Source organism: Calliopsis andreniformis, chromosome 6, assembly GCF_051401765.1.
Source record: "Calliopsis andreniformis isolate RMS-2024a chromosome 6, iyCalAndr_principal, whole genome shotgun sequence".
Classification (NCBI taxonomy): Eukaryota; Metazoa; Arthropoda; class Insecta; order Hymenoptera; family Andrenidae; genus Calliopsis; species Calliopsis andreniformis.
This window is the reverse complement of record NC_135067.1, coordinates 11878409-11902704: the sequence shown is the minus strand read 5'-3', so window position 1 is coordinate 11902704 and position 24296 is coordinate 11878409. Positions and strand designations below refer to the sequence as shown.

Genomic DNA, 24296 nt, shown 5'->3' with positions numbered 1-24296 from the left:
GAATGATATTCCTTTGTACGATTTCTTGGTTGTTTTATTTGGTTTTCATCTTCTTATAATCAGACTTGGATGACTGTGTAAGAAATATATCTAGGTGTGTAGTTTTAGGGTGTTAATAAATGTGAAGGATGGAGATCGTAGTGGGAAAAAGAGTGATTGTTCTTTAAAGAAAGAGAATTGATATTGTTCAATAAATTGGAAGAAATGATTTGTGGTCAATTTTGTTAACTCTTTAAAATATAGTTAGATTAAAAGTGTCCTATCATTTTAACACCCACATACGCATCCAGAGATATTTTTTATACCACCTTGAAGAATTAAAATTAATATGGTAAAAAATTTAAATGACTTGAAGTAGTCTAATAATTACATAATAATTAAAATAGACCTACTTTGATGAATTTTACAAGAATAAAATTTCTGCACAACACGAGCCTTTCTAATTTCTAAAATTCCGAGCATTAAAAAATGTTTCAAAGAGAAATCGATGAAAACCTGTTACCTTAGGAAAATAAAAAGATAGACAAACTATACCAAATGTAGCAAAATCAGAACCTTGAATAATTCCCCTCAACCCTCAGCAACCACTCAAATCCCATAGTCCACGAATCAGCCACTCTCAAAGACTCCATAAAAGTGCACATCTAATCCCATCCTCGAAGATTGCCCAACGCTCAAATCCACGTCAGCGTCTCGCGAATACATTAATTTCACAACCGACAGACGACTAACGTCTTCCCCGGTTAATCAACGCGACGAAGTATCGATCAACGTCTTCCGATCGTCAATCGTGCGCCTCAAGTCTGACCACAATTACTTCCAAACCACCCAGCCTCCATTTTCCCCGTCACGCGACTCGTCGATTTATCAGCCGCGCAGGATCACGCCAAAATTCCATCTGAATCCGGTCACAAGGGGTTAACCAGCGGCATTAAACTGGCAACCGAGGTTGTTCCAGCGACGTCCTATTATTTATCGCATATCTGCTCCACTGCGCCCGCGGCGAGGGACTCGGGCAAAAATCTAGGTGGAATCCGCGGGCGTTGAAGAGGAGTCGTGACGAGGAAGAGAAGATCGAGCAACCATGGAGAATCGGCGAAAAGAGGAGACTTTCTCCGCGTGGCTACGATCGAACAGTCCCTCGATACAAGCAATTAGATGCCCTGGTCTAGTTGCGGTTGCGCAATCCAGGCTGTTGCGCGACCTTTGGGACGATCTTGTCTGTGCAATGATGCGACCTCCGAGGAGGGGGATCCTCAGAGGGGTTCTGGATGATCACGGCGACGATTAGATATTTCGTTTCTCCATGCTCGATCCTTACTCCAGCATTCTCGCTGCAGAGATCCACGGTTAGATACTTGGCTTGTTACGACCCAGCAATCGACTGGGCTTTCAACGCGTGCCTCCGCGGAGCGTATTTTAATTCATGGCAGTTAAACAGACTTGGGTAGTTGTTTATGATAATTCCTAAGTGCGTCTACAATCCTCGGGGCGCTTCCTGTAGCCGGGGCGAAAGGTTGCTCGTGGCTGGGAGCAGATGCTCCTTGGAGAAGGATATCAAAGCGTCGCCTTGAGAGATGGAGAAAGAACGTCGAACTTAGAACGCCTAGATATTTATTCTGAGCCTTACATTTAACGCGAGCCTTACGTTACAATATTACAAATGTACAAGCTTACAGTGACTCCTGAATTTATCGAAGGATTACTAAATTCACGAGTTTAAACTTTAAAGACACCGTAAAAAAGGTGGACAAGTGGTGAGCCTGAAGCAAGGAGAAGGCAGAAAAAGGGAACAAAATCACAGTATCTTTCACAGTTAATATATCGAATATATATGAACGAATCTGTGAGTCGCTATGGATCGCTGCTACAGGAGCAAACGTCTTGCAACTCTGCTTCTACGTTTAGGTTACTTAGGCAAAGGTCTCCATGAGTCGACGAGAACGAGCACAGCGAGTCTCTGAAATCTCGGTGTCGCGATGGGTCGCTGCACGTGCAAGGAACTCTGGGGACCCACTGTCGCGTCAATTATGTCCTATCTCTAAGAGGCTGATCCTCGTCACGGTTGATCAATGGACGTTGTCTTGCTCAGGGTGCGCGGCGATGTATTCCAGGGCCTTGAGTATGCCAATGGGGATGGGTGGCGGCGTGGGCAGGTGTTCGCCCTTTGGTTGGAAACCGTTCTCGTCGGCGACGTAGCTCAAGGACACCGTGGACCCATCATCCATGGTGTAACTGTAGGATCCTTGAACGGCGATCACGTTGATCGTCTCGTTCAGCTTCTTCACCTGGCCGACCTCCGCTGCCTTGATGCCATTCCCAGCTTCGTAGCTGAAGCCATATGAGCCGTCTGGGTTGGGTCCATCCGCGGTGAACGATAGGATGGGGACTGGCGTGTTGTCCACTGGCGCGGAGGACACGGATGCCGCGAGCAGGGCGAAGAGGGTGCAAGTCTGAGGGAGAATTCTTGTTTTATCTAGCTGGGCTAATGTAGGATACTTGTCCATATTTCTGTGTCTGTAGATAATTCTCTGTCCACGAATTCAGATAATTTATAAAAAAAAGAATTTTCATATACATATAAACTGAGGAACTATTTTGTTGTACTTTAGTTAACTTATTAACATCTAAGATTTAAAACAAATACTACTCTTTTAATTAAAATTCATTTTATGAAATTACTTTTATACTAAGGCACTGAAATAGGTATAGCCATAGAAATATGGACAAGTACCATAGGCTGATTTATCCGTGTTGCGATGCAAGAGGGTTTGGTTTGTTAGAATGAGTGCTGTTTTAGAGGTCTATGTTAAATCAGATTTGGAAGGATTTAGGTATGAATGGAGGGATTTAGTGTATGTAGTGGGGAGTTACTTTGCATTTGTTTGAGAGTTTGAGACCGAGATATGGCTCTTTAGAATGAAAGTAGGATTAAAGATGTTGAACGCTTTGAAAGTTATGATTGTATTGAGAGTCTTGAATGCATTATGAATGTTTGGAATGTTTCGAAAGTTTTAGAGGTTTGGAAGGTGTTACTGATATGAACATTGTTGGAATGTTGTTAAAAGTTGAGATGCTTATGAGAAATTTTTTTAAACTCAAAATAGTACTTTTAATGGTATGAAATACCTTATGTGTCTGAATAGAAAAATAGACTTTAGAAACTGTAAATTTTATTCGTGGAATTTTGTCCTTAGGTTCCTAGTAAATTTTGCTTATTATTTACAAAGTTTAAAGTATCGAATAATTACAAAACTTGTATGATTTTCTAGACTTTACAATACTTTTAAGAATTTCAAGAATCACACCACGCATTAAAAATATTTCCCACATCAACTATCAAACAAAAATCCCATCAAAATTTCACGAACACAATTTCTAAATCTTCTCAAATCGAAATTTTAAACAAAACTCCAAAAACCACAATAATCACTAAAATCACTATAAATTAACAATCACTTCAGTACTCTTATCAAATCACCAAACATATTAAACAAAATAAAAATTTCCAAATTTCTAAGGAACTCTAGAATCTCAAAAAGATATCTAAGATAAACTTCTTGAAAATGTAAAAATCGTGAAAACGTGATGTTCTATGAATGATTCTATCACAAAAATGACTGACTCTTTTGCAGAACTCACCAAAGCGTTCATGATGATCAGAGTTGTTTTCTGGTTGTAAAGAGCAAGTCTAACGGGCGGGTTTATATAGCGCTGCCGAAACCTTGCGAGGTGCGAGGACCTCCCTCTCATTGATAGATTTCTGGCCCAGGCTTAGACACTGGCAAACATTACGAAATTGTCAGAGGGGTCTAATAGAGGGGCACACGGAGCACTGACCACAGTACAGACGCGTGACATCCCATCAGCGTGTAACACTGTGTCTCAGCCGCATGTTCATGAAGTTTCCCGGAAAAACCAGAGTATTTGCATCGTTTTGAAAATCTGCGGTTGAAGAAAGTCTCCACGGCCTGGTTACGTGAGTATAATTTAAAAAATTTAATTAAAATCCATGGAAGATACTTTATTCAGAACCTACTTGTTCTAAACAAGGTTCATGTAAAGAACAGAAAGATATTTCTTTCGCTATCTTCTCTTAGTCTTCATGTTGATAATTTTGTTCTATGTCTTTCCCAAATCCATGGTTTTCAAATAATTGCCAAGATTTTTCTTTATTTTATAACTAGTTAAGAATTTGCTTAGTATTTTGTTGGCCTGACAGATCTGTAATTATATGTTTGAGCTTGGTTTCATTTACGAATGAGATTTTATTCTCAAATTTAATCAGTAGAATAACCTATTATTAAGAGATTTTCCACTGTTGAAGAAAAATGGTGAAACAAATTTCAGCAATTGTAGTGTACATTAAAGTTTCATAATTCTCTTGTACATCATACTCAAATTATTTGATATCCTACACTTTGTACTTATTTGTAACTTTAATTCTCATAAAAAAAGAGAAAAATTCTTTTCTCTTGATTCATCTCATCCAATTCTATTTTCTTGCATTTTTTACTGTTTCTTCGTTATGAATATAAATATACAGACATCCATCTTCACGTTCACAAGGATTCTTAAATAGTTCGTGTCGTTGCATCCACAAGGAAATGAGGAGGTATTTTGGGTCAAACAGATTCAAGGGGAACAGCAGGGTTAAGCGCATCTTGAGGACGCGAGACGTTGCATAAGACGAATTCGCGAATGCACCCACCAAATATGGAATTCATTTTCAATGCTTCCATTGACCCGGTGATCCCTTTGCGCGAATTTTCGTGTTTCGCGTGCGTTATAAATTCAGCCCTGTAACGAATCCCCGGAGCCTTGGGGCACAGCACGCGAACCGAATACATAAGTTAATCTATCTTCGCCACGCGGGAGGCTGGCTGCCAAATTCTTTTTTTTTCCAGGAAGAATGCACCGTCCGTCTGGGCAATTTTTATGCGCACAGAGCCGCTGTCGCTTTTGACTGGCCACGATGTTGGGAACAATGCTGACGTATTCTCCTCTTTTAATTTCGTTTCGCTGAAAGCGAAGGTTTTCCTTTCGTTTCCTTCTTCTTTTACTTATTCTTCTTCGCATTCTTCCAAGAATTTATGAATATTTATCGGAATCTCAAAAGTACAATGAACGAATTACGATGGTCTTGCATTTCTTCTGGATTGGAGTGCAGCATGCATTTTCAATTTATCGCATTTTTTTAATATTTAAATTCTTCTGTATTCGCATATTTTTATTTTTGTTTAAGCACAATTTTGGAGGATTGTGGTCATTATCTTTTTGATGAGATGTCACACTGGTTTTTATAGTAGTACAGCTTAAAAATTGGTTAATGTTGTGTTACTTTTTTTTTTAAAGACAATGATTATAGGTCCAACGATTACCTAATACTAATGTCTTTATACCTTGCGGCAGTTTTAACTTGTGACACTATGCAGTATTTGGAAATAAATGATTGCCTCCGGTTTCTATCGCTTGGGTCTTTTTTTTGATTAATGGCTGAAATTTTTAGTATTAGTCGTGGCTTCAGATTTTGAAATCTAAGATTTGTTTCAATGAAAGAAAATAATGGTTGAGTCATGGAAGAAATCTGCAGACTGGCTTCTCCCATCTGCAGTTCTTGTTTCTTCTTCATCGCGCGGGAACACGGTGAATGTTCGCAGATCACTGGGAAATATCCTTTTGAGTCATCTACCAGTTTCTTCGTATGTTTATTCGCCGATCCTCATCTTGCTGTCGGTAAGATAGAATGGTAAATCTGGTTGCAAATCGTACAGGGGCTATTGCAAAATTTCAACAGAAAGTTTTTAATGTCTTGTCAAGTGGAACTGGAATCTTTAGAAGAAACTATGTGTTTTATATTGTTTATATTGATCAATTGTGAAGTCATTATATAGGAAGCTTCAATTTATAATGTAATAATTTAGCTGAAGTTGGCTGAAACCAAACAAGTTTAGAACTGATTTTACAGACCTCTTTCAGATGGTGAATATTCATTTCGTCTTATTCTATCGAGTGCTCCTTTCAATGTTCCTAATTGAATTGTAATTAAAACTCTCAAGGGTGGGATTCAGATGAAGTTTGGTGCTCTAAAACAATTCTATTGTATCACCAATTCACTCTGTCTTTAATAGTAGGTGTAATACATTTTCAAAAGAATTATTTTCAATTTTTAAGAGAAGAAGGATAGAAAAAGCATTTTTTTTTAAATTTAAAACTAAAATTTAAAATTTAAGAAATGCCAGATGTTTCTTTACATTGAGTATTTGATACCAAGTACTTCTTTGTTAATGAAAAATTTTAGGATAGAACACTCAAATTTCGATAAATGTAAAAAGTATTAGTCTATTGAAAGTAAACCTACAACCAGCTGCAATTCGATATGAATTCTTCCATATCTCCTATGACCTTTAGTTTCGTGAGGCACTGTAATAAGCGTTAAATTGGCTTAATACATAAAAGAAATTATGGGAATATCGCGTTTAAGGTACAAGTGAATGGATCCCAATTTATGCTGTCGTCCTCCACCATGTTACGTGCTGCTCGACCAGAAACTTTTGGTAGAATTCCACCTACAATTCGGACTTTGTCATTTACGAATCGTACACATTTTTTAATGTCCACCATACAAGCAATTTGAAACAATAAAATATTGCTTTTAATCCTGCTTCACATATAAGGTATCTCTTGGAAGAGTCTCTGTGAAATCGCAAAATTTCCTTTCGTCTTGAGAAATCTCTTTTTAATAAATGTTTGTACGTGAAAGACTTTCTTCAATATTTTTAGTGTAGCTCACTCCATATGAGACTTCTAATAAATAATAATAAGTATACAGCTGGGTGATAAAGATCATTTGGAGATGATTTAAAGTTTCTGTTGGTAATCATGATAAATAAGTAAACATTTTTTTAAACAGGTACAAGTTATATATCTTAACAATATATAGTATATTACTGATTTTGTTCTTTTCTTATCAGTGTGAAAATTCCTTTGAAACACTCTGTATCAAAGCAGTCTTTTCCAAGTGACAGAAACATTTTCTATAACGTTTAAACATAGTAATCAACCCACAAATGCTGTCCTGCATTTCCGCTAACACAAAGAATTCCCTGTTGAATTTTGCGTTTCACTTTCTCCACCGAAAGTGATCTCGTCGCCATATATAATCCATATCAAAGAATTAAGTGTACCTGTGAAAACTGATAACGAAATCGGGGGAGTCACAATTTTTCGTGCGCATTAAGCCACGAGAAAAAAAGGGGTCACGACGGCTCCCTTGAGGAGGGAGAAGCATGGATCCACCGAAATACAGGTGATAAATTATCATAACCCGTCGCATGAGCGGTTCCTTAATCGTCGTGCTACGTAACATTCGTTGAAGCAACTCGAGGGAGTTAGGTTCATCTCCTCTGTGAAAGTAAAAATATTGTGTAGCGTATTCAGGTTGGCCAGATGACCGCCGCCACTGGTCGAATAATTGCGTGGCTTCCTCACCCAGATTTTAATTATAATTCGGAACAAGGAGTGACCACTTTGCATTTGTCGATAGTTGAAATATTGTGAAGTTAAAATATTGCATTTGTTGATAGGAGTAGGGCAAGAAAAATGTGTGTAGACTGATTTCTACAAATCAAATAATGAAATTGTGTCTCTCGTGTACAGGGTGTCGAAGTTGAAGCAGACCACCTAAGTATCTCTTCTCTTTTTAATAATACAAAAGATCATTCTTCTATGATGTTCCTCCTTCGAAACCATGTAAATTGTGTCATTAAAAACAGAAGAGATATTTAGGTGGCCTGCTTCACCTTGGACACCCTGTATTGACTAATATATCGGTACAAATTAATTTGACATTACTAGAATTGTGTCAACCTTAACTTTGTTTTAGACTACTGCAATTAAATTATTTGGAATCCTATTTATAGTCACAACAAGTCTGTTTAAAACGGGACTCTTCCGACCAGGAAGAGCAAGGTGCACTCAAGAGGCCCGAAGGTGTATCAGACACCGATGCCCATAAATTATCAGAATAATGGAGGCCATATTTATCGATGACCGCCGATGAGTACGGAGGTACAGCAGTACCCACTTGTTTTAATAATCCTACAATTTGTTCATTATAAATCAGGTCGTGAAAGTTATTTATTTTTCTCATTCGTTGTAATTGCACGTTCACTAAGCCTGCAACAAGAGAGGCTGCTTTCGTTGAGATACTTACATTGAGATTAATCCAGGCAATTAATAATCAATTTTGAATAAAGGGTGACGTTTCAATACACTTACAGAGATATGCACAACTGTTCTGTTCACTTCGATACAACGTAATGCTTATTTGAGGATTTCCGGAAAATTCATGTTTTGAGATTGGGTTGTAAATAACGTATTCAAAGGAACTGATCTTGCGTTATTCATGGGAACCTGTTATATACGCATAATTTCCTTGTATGTAACTACGATTTAAAGAACGTGCTCGAAACACGACTTCCCCTGGAGACGCTGTCCTTTCGATAGGACTGGTCACTTAATTTATGCGCTATTTAATATTCTAGCGTGGCCCACACAAGGAATATTATTTTCGTCTAGGATAAACAAATACGATCGAAAGGTGGCTCGGACATGATTAGTATCGAGTTGCTTGGAGAAAGAGCAATTAATTCAGTCTTCCCTTTTAAGTATATTTTTGGTTTATAGTTTTAAATTTTGTGCCTAGTAGAAATATACGAATATTCATTTGATTTAATCAGTACTTTAATTGGATTTTAACTCTCTTAATATATCATTAGTCGAAAGCTACGAATTCAAATTAAGTCACTATAAGCAGTTGAATTTACATTTTTAAAATACAGAAGTAAAAAAATACTCTAATCCTTTCGTAAAGTAATCATTAAGCACAAACAATTTTTCAATGAAAATAGTGATTCTGAACTTATGAGCAATAATCTTGACACAGACTAATTATTTTAAATTCAATAGGTTCACGTTCAAATATTTCATAACCAAATTGTTAATTCTTGTACCCTGAGTCACTTTTTATGGTACAACATCTCTAACACTTACGCTATCCGAAAACGAACATAAACCAAACCATAAACTGGCATGAACCAAACGATTCCCCATCGATTGAAATTAATTTCGAAAAATTTATTCGGCAAGGATAGCAGGCGTAGGACGTACAAATCATCGGTCGTTTCACTTGCTACACGTATACGGCGGTTATAAATGTCCAGCATTAATTTAACAAGAATACAGAAGTTTCTAATTCAGTCGGCGATCGGTTCTGGGAACAGCAGCTAATTAATTTAGCATAACGGTAGCCCACGTGTTCGGATCTGCTCGATTTTGTTACGAAACGAATTACAATACGAAAATCATCAACGTTTTATGAAGTGACGACGTCTAATGTCCCCTGTGCGCGATGGTTATGCAGATTTCGTCCTTCGTCGTTGCTAGGTTATTACCTCCCATGTTTTGTGGCCAAACGACGTCGAAGTTAGCCAGATGGATCATAAACTCTTATCTGTCGGGATGATCTGTCGTAATGGGGATAATAAATATTCCACGGGCACCGTGACTCCCTAGATCCCTATGAAACCCTCGATGTCTTTGGCTCCTTAAAATCGAGGTAGATTTCCGTCCTCGTCGCGAATAATTGCGACGATAGGCGACCACTGAGAACTGTCCTGATGATGAAACATCGCTGGATCATTAGCCTTGAAAATAACTTTTGGTTTTATGGCCTTTAATTGATCTCCTAATTTTTGTAATTATATCCTTGCTTGATACTCTGCTAAAGTAGCCGATACAATAAATTTTTTTTGTTCACTTTCGGCCCCTGAAAACATTAAAGTGAACAGCAAATTCATTCTTTATCTCTAGTAGCAGATTAAGTATAATTGTTTTTATATTAAGCATGTTATTACATGGTGGATACATGACAATTCATTTTGTGTTTTATTTATGGGTATTTTGCGAGCTTTGGGTCAGGGCTGAGTAAAAAAGTTTGTTCTATAAATATTTCATGCAGTTTTATTTTTCAATCTGCATAGAAGCAGGAGAAGGAAGCAGTTTTTTCTTGAGGTCAAATTTTTTAGAATATACTTGAAATTAGTAATTTATTCGAGTGGTGTTGAAAGTCATATCATTTTACTTTTAGAGTAATTTGTCACAGAGTTCAGCAAGAACTAACTGGTAACTTAAATAAGTTGTTATGTTCATAGATCTCACTTCGTACAAGCAGCGTATTAAGATAACGCTCGATAGAAATGTTGCCCAGTCACCGCAGGAATGAACTTATTATTCAACCTAATGAATCAGATGTCACTGAGTCTGACCACTTAATTGAATTACTTTCGATGATATTCGACAGCAATGTCTTTTAAATCTCTCTAGATCTAGTAACACATTTGCGAATTGTGATTCAATTGAACTCATTTGCTAAATTAATTTACAAAATCATTGTTAGTAAAGCACTGAAATTCAGCTTAATTAATTCGTGTTACCATTACGGCGAACTGTTAGAGGTGGCTTATTTTTTAACAAGCAGCATCTGCCGGTAAACTCTCTCTTAAATTGTCAACGAGACAATTACATAAATCTTTTTTATTAATTGCTCCACTCATTAAAGTTACTTGCCATTTTCTTCATATCTCGTGATCACAGGATGTTACAACCTTTGACACGAATTCACATTTTTGCACAATATGTTATCTTATTTTATACTAACTTTCACTCTTTCGAAATGAATTGTTTTAATGTCTATTTGAAATTATTTTTATCCGTATTCACCCATGCACTGAATTAGGCTGAATGCTCGAAAGCGATTGTGGTATGTAAAATTATATTGAGTGTCCTTCTGAGTTTTTTCTCTCTGATTCGAGAAGATGATTCCGTGGGAAGGTGCGCAGCTTCTCACATGGTCGAAGGTTAAAAGCCAACCCAGGCCTAGCCCGAAGCGATTTTGGGCAAACTGAAAATTTTCTATGTCAAGGATTATAATTAGCTGGTGACTGTCTAATAGCAATAAAGTTTACGAAAACAGTGAAGTCTTTCGGAATTAAAAGCATTTTTTAAAATACACTATTATGCTTCTTTTAGCTAATTTATCGAAATATTTCTGAGTTTTTAGCTATTATGGCTTTTATGGCGATTTTTTAATGAATATTGTAAAATCTCAAGTGGCCTGTAATTTATTAGACTTAACTGGAATATAGTTCAAAATCTTAATACACTTTTAATTGGTCGGCTGAACGTTTCTTAATTAATTATTGATATAACGAAGATGAGGGTTTCTATAAAAAACTATATTAAAGGTAAAATGAAACAGAAACTTAAATTAGTAAGAACTGAAATTCTTTGTCCATGTGTAAGACTGAAAGATTTATATTTCGTTCGAAAGTATCAAATGTGAAAGGTCAAAGTCTTCTTCTTCAGAAGCAGAAATGGAGATTTGCATTATTCATTTCCGAGAGAATAAAAATAATTGCAAATTTTTCGTTTTCTCATTCTTCTAACTAAATTTTAAACAAGTTAAATGCAATTTGATTTCTGGTTTAAAAATGAAAATGTATAAAATCTCATAAAATTCAATGTAGATTAATCTTCAAAAGTAAAGCAATAAATTTTGCCGATAGTTCCGTTATAAATTATAAAGGTTGTTTATGCAGTAACTTTTTAAGGTGTGAAGTCTGAAAGAAAAGAAAAATAAATATGTAAAAAACTATATCCATTCAACCAGTTACGCGTGTGGCTTTTATTGCTTGATCTTTGTCGTAGTCAAGTTTTTTACACGATATTCTACAGGTTTATAGACACATTAAAAAAATATCTTCCACATCACGATTATGTGCATAATATTGCGCAATAATATTTATTTTCCTCGCAAAAATATCTGATGCAACATCAACCGTACATCCATATCAGGTATCTTCTGAAATTGGCCTTTAAAACGTGTTCACAAAAAAGGCTTTAACTTCGATTAAAAATCAGTATCGATTAAATTTAAGACTATACCCACGACTTAGCTGTAATAAGTTATTGCAATCGTTTACATTAATATTTTGGAAAAGAATTTATTTTTTAGGTAATTAGAATTTGTTTGCAGTAATAGACATATCTAAGTTTCAGGACAAAGTTGTAGTCAGTGATTAAGAACATTCTTTGTATCTCGAGTAGTTTCGAAATTAAGGGCTCGATAAGTTACAGGTTTTCGGCTCCTTTTTCCTTGAAACACTGAAACACAAGGCGTGTAGATCTCTTAATGTTACGCAAGCACTGAAAGGTCTCGGTCCCTGCACCTGCAGGATTGTTTCAGCTCTAAATAAAGATTACAGTAGGAGGGTTCTCTGAGATTTCGTAACGAGCAGTCCCTTTCTAAAAATTGCTCCCTCCTATTCCATATTAACGTTGAATAATGCATTTTAGTTTTTTATTCAGCAGAAAGCAGGTTTATCCAATTATTGACAAGATTAGCTATAATTTATTGACTGTTACTTCAAATTTCACTATTGTACTTGTTAAATGTGATATATTTATACATCTATTTTGAACAAAATTCAAATATCAATTATGAAACGATAACATAATCGTCAACTGAATGTTCACGTTAGTCTCAGATAATCGTCAATTTTTTAAGTACATCATAAAAATGAGGAAACGATTATGCATCTTCACTTCGACTTCACATATTGTTTTCTTCCCCAGTTCACCATATTTCAAATTTCCAAAAAATACCAAAGACACTACAAATACCTTCGAAACGTCTCAATAACTCTGGTCGTCACTTACGATTTCGTTCACTGGTTTCGCTAAGTGTCCAAGTAAAAATCCCATTCAGGCTTCTCTCTCTCGAAAAGAAACGAATGTCAAGAGCCGTTCATCTTCCTTGCCACACCCCTCTGACTTCGATTAGTGAAAAGAAGCTGACGAAGTGCAGGAGATACAGGTGTAACTGTGCGACCTCGGCTTTTCGATCCACACACGGCTACTATTTTGTCATCCACCGGCCCCTGGGTACGGATCATCCGCAAAATTTGAAGGTGCTCCGCTCTGGTGGGAGAGAAAGGGGCGGAGGGGGATTAAATAAGGCACCTACTTGCCAGAAATTCACCGAATGTTCCGCTGATGGATATATAAAGGGATCCTCTGCACGATATTTTGAGTCAGTGCAGCGAGAACCTCTTAAGTGGTACAACCCAAGTTTTCTTAAGCGAAGGACAAAAAGTCGCAAGTCGCCATCATGAATCGTCTGGTGAGTTCGAGAGCACGATATCGGTGCAGGATATTCGATTCTTCTTGTGGATGGTCTATTCATAGTCGAAATTCGGGAATCTATGATTACGTCAGTTGTGAAGTTGCATAATTTCGTTTGATGAGAGATTTGAGATGTTTGAGGATGTTCTTTAGAAGAAGTTGTAACAGTAAACTATCGGTTCTTTTAGGTTTCTTATCAGATTGACGTGACTTGATCTGAAGTGCATCTATCATTCTGCTATTTTTATTCTCGCTGATGTTTAATCAATGGGAACATTGATTGAATTTATTTTTAGTTCTGTTACCTGTTACATAAGAAATTTAAAATTTTTGGTTTGTTTTTTGGGCGTAGTTAGTTTGGTATTTAATTCGGTAGTCCTTGGAAGTAGAGAATGGAAGAGTTGAATCATGGAAGCAACTGTGATGTCTCTACTGTTTCTTCAGTCGTTCAGATGTAATTCTAATTACCTTCGAAATTTTTCTACAAAGGAACTATTTCAATATTTCAGTATTTTAAAAGAAAATTCATGTTACAGTAGCCATGTCTAGCAACATAAGTATTTTCCATTTCATTCTGAACATTTACTTTTGCGAACCTATTATGAAACACTTGAAATCATTAAACTTTATACTTCCACTTGTAATGTCCTGAGATGAGTTAATAGAGGCTAGAGGCTTCCACTATTTTTGTGTTACCTAATCACAAAATATTTGATACACTTTTCTAATAATAATACTCTTGGAGAATTAAAATTCCTAGGAGTTTTTCTGTCTACCTTATCTCACTATTAACCCAGAACTTCTGAATCCTTGACAAAATTGCTATTTTGAGCGAACAAGTTTCTGGAATATGTCACTCAAAACACATTATTATCAACCAGTATCATAACTCACAAAAAATAAATGTCAGCCTGGAACCAAAAAAGTACCATCTTATTTGCATCAACAAATCCACACAACACACAAATTCAACGCAAACACCAATCAACTCTCTCCTCCTAACTCTCTGAACGCCACTCCAGAAAGGCCCAGAAATATAGAAATTTATTCACCAGGCCACGGATCAACCTTCTAATTCAAACACAAACGCTTGCAGATCCTCGTCCAATGTGCCCTCTTCGCTTTGGCAACCGCAGCCGTGCCCCTGGTCCCAGTGGAGCCGCCAATCCCCATCCTGAGGCAGGCCGCCGAGGGGCCCAATCCCGACGGAAGCTACAACTTCAACTTCGAGACAGCGAACGGCATTCAAGCGCAGGAGGTCGGCTACCTTAAGTACGCTGGCACCCCTGGGGCAGAAGCTCGCGAAGCTCAGGGCAGCTACACCTACACCGCCCCGAACGGCGAGGTCGTCCAGGTGTCCTACGTCGCCAACGAGAACGGGTACCAGCCACAGGGAAGCCACATCCCCCCGATTCCACCCCAGATCATCAGGGCCCTCGAGTACATCGCGGCTCATCCCGAGGAGAACAACCTGGGCGCTCAGTGAAAAGACGCGGCACGATAGATCTGGACACGCAGAGAGGATCGGTCTCGAGGCTCCTCCACTACTCATCGTCAGGCCTGAAGGGTGGATGAAGCTGATCGTTCGGCTTTCATCGAGACGGTTCTCGGTTTTCGAGGGAGCTTAGGGGACTGATGCCTCCGACATGTGGTGGATCTTTGTATTTATAAGCGTTCCTCGATATCCACTTAGCTTTTATCCGCGTTATGCGGACGTTGTAAGAGAGTATTGAGGAGGCTTTGTAAATAAATTGTATATTGATGTATTTTGTGGTCTTTTGTTGGAGAATGTTTGAGCTGCGTTTTTTTGGGACTGATGGGAGTATTGTTTGGGCTGTTGGTGGTGTTCCTTGTGATCGATTGGTGGGAGGGTTGACCCTTTGAAAAAGGCAATCACTTGATTGGTTGTACTGTTGGTTATGGTAGTAATAGGAGTTAGTAATTAATTGGGAGAAGTTGTTTCAAGTTTCTTGATAAGTGATATATGTGGGATATATATCATGATAATTACTTCTTTGACTGCACATGCTGCAGAAGGTTAACTATATATAATCAAGAAATTAGCGCTTTGAGGCCAGCCTAAAATTGTTGAGACTTTAGTAGCAGTCATAGTAATGTATTAGTTTACTTATGACTAATAATTTTACTCAATTTTTCAGGTCTACCAATATTAAATGTGGGCTTAAATTTAAATAGTTAATGGCACATATCACAGTGCAGAAAATTGCGAATTGGAAGTACAAAAGTTAGTGTTGTACTTGCACTCATTTAATACAGCGCCCACTACACGCATTTTATTGCCACAGGATAAATTTCTCTCTTGGTTCGTCCACTTCTTCATTGTTATATAATACTCAGCATTTATCTCTGTACACTGCTCACTCCATATAGAGTCACTTTCCACAGTACGATAAAATCTCATTGCTATCCCCAGCATTATTCGAAAGTACGCACAGTCAGCGAGTAGCTTCTGATTTCGCTGATGCTGAGAGAAAAAAAATTGCAAATCAAGAAGAAACGATCAATACCACCTACGCGATGAGGTGGCAATAAAAGACAGAAAAAACACTACATGTATTCTCTTTCGCTCTGTCGTCTTCCAGGTGCTCAGACGAACCGGTTTTTTCGTGCAGTTGCAGTCCTCGTGATATGGAAAAGAGTACGTGCCCAGTACTTTTTAAACAATTTTCAGAGAGAGCTATAGCATAGATACATACAAGGCTGAATAAGAGATCACATTTCATCTGCTTTTTATGAATGATAATGATACTCGAACAGTCTATGTCTATGTTGTTATGTATCAGTTGTAGATCATTAATGACCAGAAACCTCAATTACCATCAAGGACCCAGTTGTTGATCAGAACCCAACTCCTGATCAGTTTAGTGATTAAATACATGTATGAAATTTTTTTTGATAAAAATTTCTTGCAAAAGATTAGGAAACAGTTGCTACTTATTTTGATATTTATACATGAAATTTAATAACTAGTAGTAAGACATGACTTAAGTGATCTTTATATGTTTTACTTTAAGAACTAAGTTATGATGTAATTACTAGTATTTCGGTAATCTTTTCAATAACAAGTTGAAGATGATACATAGACATATGAATAACAAAAAAGTTTTTGGATTTGGTTAATTTGATCCTGAATACATTAGGAAAAACTATGCTTCTTACTCATAAGTGATCAGGAACTGGGTCCTTGACGGTACACTTTTCACCCATACACAATTTTTCATCGACAACAAGATTTTATATCACATTTATATTACTTACACCTTGACAATGCCAAAAAATACAACACATCGCAAGTTTCTTTAATCCCTAGAATCTACAAAATCACTAAACATCTACTCTGAACACTCTAATACTACTAAAAACTCCCACCATAACGCAAGTGTAAATTAAAGCCCCACAAACTCGCGTTGTCCCTCCTCATCATCAATCACACCACTAGGAAAGGCAATTAAAAGGGAAATCCACCAACAATCTCCGCAACACGATTTCCTACGTTTATTCATGAGATCACAACTTGCTTACCGCCTAAACAAGATTCAAGTACTTAGAAGAACACTCAGAGGAATTCCATTGAACCTGCTCGAATTAGCTACAAAAATACAAATTTATTAAACGGCTACTTCACAGAAGGGACAAAGATGGAATAAAATGGGACAGAAGGAGCTAACTGGGCCTACTTAAGGTAACGATCGCGTGTCAGTTCCGTTGATTCGGTCGAAACGGTTTGAATTGTCGGTTGTTGCTCGTTGGCACGGCATTCTGTTGGTTAGGCGCGTCTTTGACGGTTTCCTCGGGTTCAGGGGTCGAGGGTTGCTTCGCGATCCACTCGAGAGCCCTCTGAATCGCTGGTGGTATGGGTGGAGGCGTTGGTACGTGCGTGCCCGCTACTTGAGTGCCGAACTCGTCGGCAGTCCAACTAATCGCGATTGGAGTGCCATCTGGGGCGTTGTACTGAACGGATCCTTGGATCAGCTGAGTCTCAGACGGGGTGCCAGCGTATTTCCGGCTTCCAGTCTCAGACAGCACGATGCCACCCTCGGTTTCGTAGGTGTACGAGTAGTCGCCTCGGTTGTCGCCTTGGTTTCGATCCTCGTTGAGGATTTTCTCAGGCTGACGGAAGTACTCTTGGCAGTGGGCTGCTGCCAGTAGTGAGAGCAGTATCTGAAAGTTGATGATAGAGTTAGGATAAGGGGGTTAATAAACAGAAGTATCCTGAGTCTTCAATGGTTGTGGTCCTTGGTTGATTCATTTGTGTGTTTTAGAGAAATATTCTTAATTAATTGTTATATTAATGGGTGTATTGTTTCCTCTTCTATGGTTGGAAGGGTCGATTTGTGTGGACGAGGAATGCAGGTTCCACTGACCACAAAGCACCGTCACCTGTTATACCGTCTCATGCATACGAATGACTCACAGTGTTGTGTAGAAATTGTCCAAGATTTGCTTTGCGTCTCTCTTTAGCTCGAAGCTCATCTGCCCCTAAGTGTAATCATTGTACATCGTCGTTCTTGCGAAGCAGTTATGTCCTTTAGCTTCAAGCCCATTAGAACCGTGACCTTAATGAGCAGCGTGCTAATCGTAATTGTTCATTTGCATACCGACGGAGGTATCTAGTTGCAGAATCGACTCGAAAATATCTTGCTGTACTGTCATGAATATGTCGTTAATTTGACTAATTGTATGTAGATGACGATAATCTTGACGAGTTGATCGTGCACTTTCACGCGAAGAAACTACTCGAGGCGAGTTCAAATTTCTGTTTAGCATGAATCTGTTAATGGGACGCCAGTCGACTTTCGACGAAGCTTCAGAAGTAGATCACTCTGAGATTTATAATTGCATCAATTGAAATTATGAAACAATGTTCCATTTATTAAAGAACGTTTGAAAATTTATTACCATGGATTTTTCGTATTTTATTTATTACTTTCAGTTTTTAAGAATCGAAGTTTATTGAATTACTTAAGTTTAGAGAAATAAAAGCGAAGGAAATTGTTATCTAAGTTGAGCACATTTTCAGTGATTTACGTGTGGTGGCATTAGGATCGAGACCTCCCTTTTACCGCTTCCAATCGCAATCAGTATTCTGACCTACCTACGAACACATCTGTCTTGGCCTGACCTTTCACGGGGAAAGGTATCTCATCGGATTTACAGAACAAACACGATAAAGATTAAAGGCATCGGTGTACCGACTCTTACATCTTCGTGTTCTGTGTACACTCTAATCGAGAATGGACAGATGCTCTAGATCAAAAATATCATTTGCAACACCTTCTAAGACTGCATTTGCCCACACATGTAAATGTTTGCATTCTATTCGTTTATTTGATACTACTTTATACTGCAATTATCAAAGAAAAGATCGTAGTGGCTTTCATTTAATACTGATTTCAAAAGAAGCAAAGGATCAAAAAAGAAACATCAATTTAATTTATTATTAATTTACAGTGTCTAATTTCCTTCTAACTTTTTCACTATAATAATTATAAGCAACAGTTTAAAATTTTAATATCTCTGTCCATCTCTATTTTTACCTTATCCATGAATTAATAACATGAACAAATGCCAGATATTTATGATCAAATGATCGAAGGATTAAACGGCTGTCCTCAATGCACGATAATAGCTAGCGAGTCAACAAATACTAAAACAAAGATAAATGTGCACATAAAAGAGAGCTATAAATTACAAATACTGTAAAGGACAAATCTGAGTATGAAGATGTTGGACGTGCACGCGCGAGCACCAGGTAGTTCAACAACCTTTAACGCTCACTTTATGATTTAGTGCAGACATAAACATCACATGGGAATGCAAATATATGTCTTGACGATTAGTGACACGTGATAAAGAAAGAATTTGTATAAAAACAGACCTACTCGGCAGCAGTTACCCTTCCTTTGAATTAGACAAACCATTTTATCGACTTTCCACGATCATTACGTGTGACGTAAGTCGATTACCTCTCATCAATCACCCATAACTTTCTGCGTTCGACGATTCGTATAATTTAACCGGTGTCCAGAGGATTCAGATACGGGGTCCCTTTCGAAATTACATTAACATATCAAAATTGATCAATGTAGCCCCTTAATAAGCGTTCCCCCAGCGACAGAATGTATCGTGAGAATTCTGAGTGATGGTACAAACAGATTATCAAAGTGAGCAGACAGGAATCCTTTCGTAGCAAAACGTTCGATGATTCGAATATTTTTGACCATATTATGTAAGGATGTTGTAGACATTAGGAGAATTTAAATTATCGAATGTCTGAAATGTAAGAGTCCTTGTCTATCCACGTTTGACGTCTGTTTAGACACCAATTTAAATTATCGCGATTCGTTTTACGAGTTCGTTAGTAAACAAGATGATCATGGGTTTTGATAGTATACAAAATGTTAAAGACTGGTTCCAAATATTTGAGTATTTCTATATTTTAGGTCTAGTCATTAATTCTATGAATGAAGTAAATTTCTTTTTTTTATGAAAACTAAATTGAGACATAATAATGGTAATTCTAAAGTCCTATTCAAATTTCATTAAAGAATATGTGATAATACTATTTACTATTTCTTTCACGAAGAAACTTAATTTAAAATGTTTCATTTCTACAGATTCTTAATGTTGTATTCTATTACAAATATTTTATGAGGACTCAGTAGCTATAATTTGCATGAATTGCTTTGCTAATGTTACAGGCTCCAGGGCCTAAGTAGAAACTGAAAGTAATAGACAGACGCGCCTATCGCGTGCAAATGAAATCAATCTTAACAGAATGCCACACACACAAAACACGACATAAAAGACTACACTGTACATTACCCCTTCATCATGGTACAATTATCTACTATATAACAAACTAAACAATCTTAAACAATATTTCACCACTCAAAAAACCAAGAGAAAAAAACATGTAGAAACACGCTACAAATTACAACAAAATTTTAATCCAGTTAAACCCTTTCACCTCCATTCCCCCGCTGACACTGACCCATCTCAATCTTTCCATGTCCCACCTCTAAACCTTCTCCAATCTCCCCCAGAGCCCCATAAATCACAAACTTCTCAGAAAACCACCACAAATGAATCAAAGCCCACGGAGCACAAAAAGGGGAGGCGAGGGGAAGGGCGAGCATCGTCGCGAAATGAACAGGACACTTACCAGGGCACGCATGTTGCCGAAAGAACGAGTGACGCGGCAGTGCAACGAGCAGGCCTTTCACGTGAAAGCACGATCCTCTGGTTGCCTTCGGCGATGAGCTTCCTTTTGTCAGAGAAAAAGGCAATGTCACATGTAGAGCCGTACCCGCCGATGGTTGCCGGCGCGAAGTTCGTGAGCAACTCTTGGACTGTTGGGGGCACAGCCGACCTTTATACCGGCGGGTCTACAAGCTAGCCTGCCAGCCTTTACATAACCCGAGAAAGTTTAATTCGGGATAACCACGTCTCCCTCTAGAGCACTTCTAACAGCGATCCACACCCCCGTCCTGCCCGCGGATGGACAGATAAAAAGGGAACCGATCGGCGATGATCGATCCCGCGATCGCTTCCTTGCACCGCGCGGCTTTTTAACGCGATTTCACCAGCGTCTGTGCGCGACACCAGGGGCAACCGTGGCTTTTCCCGTCCCAGACCAGCGCATCGGCCTTACGTAACCCCAGGCTTGCGTAATTGCAACGCGGGTAGTGGTGTCTCCTCCTTTTCGGCCCAGACAATGCGAGGATCGTCCTTTTCAGCCAATGACAGCCGACTCTGCCTGGAATCGACACCTTTTTCGGTGGTGCACTCGATAGCGGTTCCATCGTGGCTGCCTTCAATGAAAGGGACTCGAAGGAGCCACGGAGCCTCTGGCTGAGGCGATGAATGGGTTTTATAGCTGTATTTGGAAGGCGGTAGATTGCTGGGTGAATTATGGGAGTTACTGCCGTAGTTCGAGTAGCTTTATGTGGGTTTCTGGGAGAGTACTATTGGTAATGTTCTGTTAGCGTATATCGTCTGGTTCTTTATGAATGAATTCGTGAGTCAGGGAGTAATATATAGAGTAAAGTAATAGTAAAGTATGTACTATTAAAATAGTAGGTGTTTGTAATTCTACTGTAGATTAGTAGATGTAGGGAGATGTAGCTGTTTCGTTGTCTCGTTTTGGTACATTGTACATCACGTTGTCAACAGCTTCTCACAGGACAGAGATTTCCATTTTACATTTTCTGGTGAAGTAATACTTCACGGGTTGACATGAACACTCCTAATGATGCTGGTAAACGACGCTGCGAGGCGTATCGATGAGGATGACAATTGGTTGCGTCCAGAAATCTCGACAGATATTTACGTGGGCTTTAATGTCAAATGCAAACGAACCTCGAAGCTCTGCCACGGCGATGTCTACGCTTCTTTATCGAAATTAGAATCCATCGTGCAGAGACACTTACTAGGAACGAGGTAAACGATAAACTTTCTCCGTGTTTGAGAATGACCTTGACCTATGCTATGCTCCTCCGCGTGGACTCGTCTGCGTCAGATCAGTATGATAGAACGCGAAGAACATGCATGTAATTTTAGACCAGACCTTTCCATGGATGTGTCTGATATCTTCTTCCGTTTAACGACTCTCGAAAATTTATTAACGTAATCTGTACTCGCTATCAGAAAGTAGCGAATAAATTTGAGGAATAGAGGGAACCATTAAGAAGATTACATTCTGATGTGCTGAGGTTTGAAATTATGTATACGTAAGCCGAGCTTGCGCACACTGTTAATGTTATAACTTATCACTTAAGTAGAAGTGGTAAGTAATAGACAGACGTATGGAGTTAAAAACATTTCTGATTTCTTCAAGGCTGGTTTTCTCAAATGTGTAGCCACCATTACAAGAGTATATTTCAAGTCTTCGTTTTACATCTCGACGAAGAAATAGTATTCAGAATTATTTTTATCTACGTTCAATTAATGTTATATTTCTCTGTGACTTTAGACAAATAGTCAAGAGGTCAAAGCGAGACGAAGCAAGATTTCTTCATCAACCGTTTCATTCGATCCGCAGTTCGAAAGGGTTCAATGGACTACAATGAAGTCAAGGGACAGAGACGTTTCCTTTGGTGGCAGAGATTCCCAACCCTACCTTCTTTCAAACATGTGATAAGGTACATCCTACTCGCGTACATTCCTTTCAACCTGACCTAGATATCTTCCCAAGGGATGTGTATTACAAAGATTTCAATGCATGAAACATCTGCGTCCTTCTATTGTCCGCGTATTAAAAATAAGTGAACATGTGGTAAAAATAAGAACGTATACTTTAAACAAAAGTCAGCAAAGAAGTACAATTCATCGCTGAATAGTGGACCAAAATTTATAAACAAATTTTAAAAGTTTCATTCTTAATTTCGAAAAGATCAAGTTAATTTCGAACTTATAATGTCATGAATAAAATTATGTAATAATTCATTAAATAATTTTATTTCAACTTTTAGCTCTACCAATAAAATTTTTGATATATGTAACATGACGTGCCAACACGTTAAGAAATAATTTTTCCCCAAATCTACGTTTTTACTAATTTCATGACAAGGTGTCCAGAAATTTCGGAAGCAGACAGAGGTGAAAAATTTGAGAACCCTTGGTCGAAAATTGTCGAGGTCAACTTAGTGACATCCAATTTCACCGTGTGAAGTAGGTAACCCTTGTTGTTTTATCCCAGTGTTGGAAAGCAGTGTCCCAGTGAAATGAAACTGTTCGCTGGTAGCACAGCACACCGAGTTCATGTTACCGCGAGCAAGCGAGAAAGGTTACGTTCAATTGTACCTGTTATTTATCAGGGGATAATGACATCGAGGCTTTAAACGACCGTTATCCACTCCCCTGTGGGAATTGCACTCCAGAGATACGAGTCCTTGGCCCAGTGATCCTAACAGCTCGCTACGTACGACAAACAGCGTTCACATGATTGCATTAACCAATGCTTAATGCACGGCCAGTCAATATTTATCTTGAAAAAAAAAGAAGGAAGGTTCTCGATGTAAGTTGGAACAACTGTACGTATATCGCTGATGCATGGCGAAAGAGAAGCGTACTTTACCAACGTGTTGCAACAGCTGCTTTTATTTCGATGGTGTTTGTATGTGAGCATGTGTTTTTTAATTATTTTTATTTGGATTCGAACGACAATGAATTCGAAGCGATGTGGAGTAGAATGGGGTTATTTACATTACAATGATTGAGAAACACACTAATATTTGGAGTTTTATACACTCCTCTTTTAGAGTTACCTCTTCTTCTTTTTTTAATTTTCGTTCAGACTCCAGCTTACCTTCTTTATAAGTGGAATTTTAGTCATTTCTTCAACTTTATCACTTTCTAGATTTTTTTAAATCATAAAAGTCACTTAACAGTGAGCTGATGCTTTCACGTTCATATTGATTCAGACTCATATTTTATATTCGTTTCGATTCTGACTAACAGCTTGTCACGGAGATGGTGATTCATAGGCAAAGAAAGTACGGATAAATGCAACTGTAGAAATTGTCATTGTTCTCACCACATATCTTCGTGAAAAAGTTCATTCGATAATGGTAGTAGCAGACATTTTCAGAGAAATAATTATTCAAAAATTTTAATTCGTTGAATGAACCAAAACCTAATTATAACAGTACCTTTTGATCAACAATCCATGGCACAAGCTAGTAAACATTTTCAAAGAAAATTTGAAAGACAGTATAACATTAATAACATATAATACAATTTTTTCTGTAATAAATACATTTGAAATAAAATGCTTCTTTTAATACTGTTAAGTGTAATTTCCTTTACAAGTATTTCAATGAGTGTAAGTTCGAATCGAATCTAATTAGGTCAGTAACATTGTACATTTAAATGGACTAAAAACTTCAAACAAGAACACGCTAGGTAATTTTCTCTGGTGGAACTTGTCTGTCTAAATCAGCCGATTCTACTGCAAGAGCGCTACGGTCTGTTGTATCCGCGACACCGCAGTAGAATGGGTTGTATACAGACAGGCAGCGATGTGGGAC

At 38.0% G+C, this 24296-nt stretch overlaps 4 protein-coding genes across 5 annotated transcripts in view; 1 reads left to right on the top strand and 3 right to left on the bottom strand.

Annotated features, from left to right (window-relative positions):
• Window positions 1–24296, bottom strand: part of Aqp (aquaporin) — a 64380-nt gene that overhangs the window by 13615 nt on the left and 26469 nt on the right. The window contains exon 6 of one of the 2 annotated variants that reach the window (XM_076379876.1): window positions 17413–17427. The exons of the other annotated variant lie outside the window; for it this stretch is intronic. The gene's annotated coding sequence lies outside the window, so the exon portion shown is untranslated. Of the gene's footprint in view, window positions 1–17412; window positions 17428–24296 lie in introns of those variants that run through there. 2 annotated transcript variants of the gene reach the window in all.
• Cpr21 (cuticular protein 21) overlaps window positions 1619–24296 on the bottom strand; it is a 46758-nt gene continuing 24080 nt past the window's right edge. The window contains exons 2-3 of the mRNA XM_076379877.1: window positions 3643–3781; window positions 1619–2453 (exon numbers count right to left, since the gene is read on the bottom strand). Of these exons, the coding sequence (XP_076235992.1) occupies window positions 2070–2453; window positions 3643–3753 (495 nt within the window). The 5' untranslated portion in view covers window positions 3754–3781 and the 3' untranslated portion in view covers window positions 1619–2069. The remainder of the gene's footprint in view (window positions 2454–3642; window positions 3782–24296) is intronic.
• On the top strand, window positions 13164–14828 carry Cpr18 (cuticular protein 18). The gene is made up of 2 exons (XM_076379880.1): window positions 13164–13243; window positions 14342–14828. Exons 1-2 carry the CDS (start codon window positions 13232–13234, stop codon window positions 14729–14731), a joined length of 402 nt encoding a protein of 133 aa, XP_076235995.1. The 5' UTR covers window positions 13164–13231; the 3' UTR covers window positions 14732–14828.
• On the bottom strand, window positions 16740–20793 carry Cpr17 (cuticular protein 17). Its single transcript, XM_076379879.1, has 2 exons — window positions 20432–20793; window positions 16740–17427 (listed from the first exon to the last, which is right to left on the bottom strand). Exons 1-2 carry the CDS (start codon window positions 20441–20443, stop codon window positions 16963–16965), a joined length of 477 nt encoding a protein of 158 aa, XP_076235994.1. The 5' UTR covers window positions 20444–20793; the 3' UTR covers window positions 16740–16962.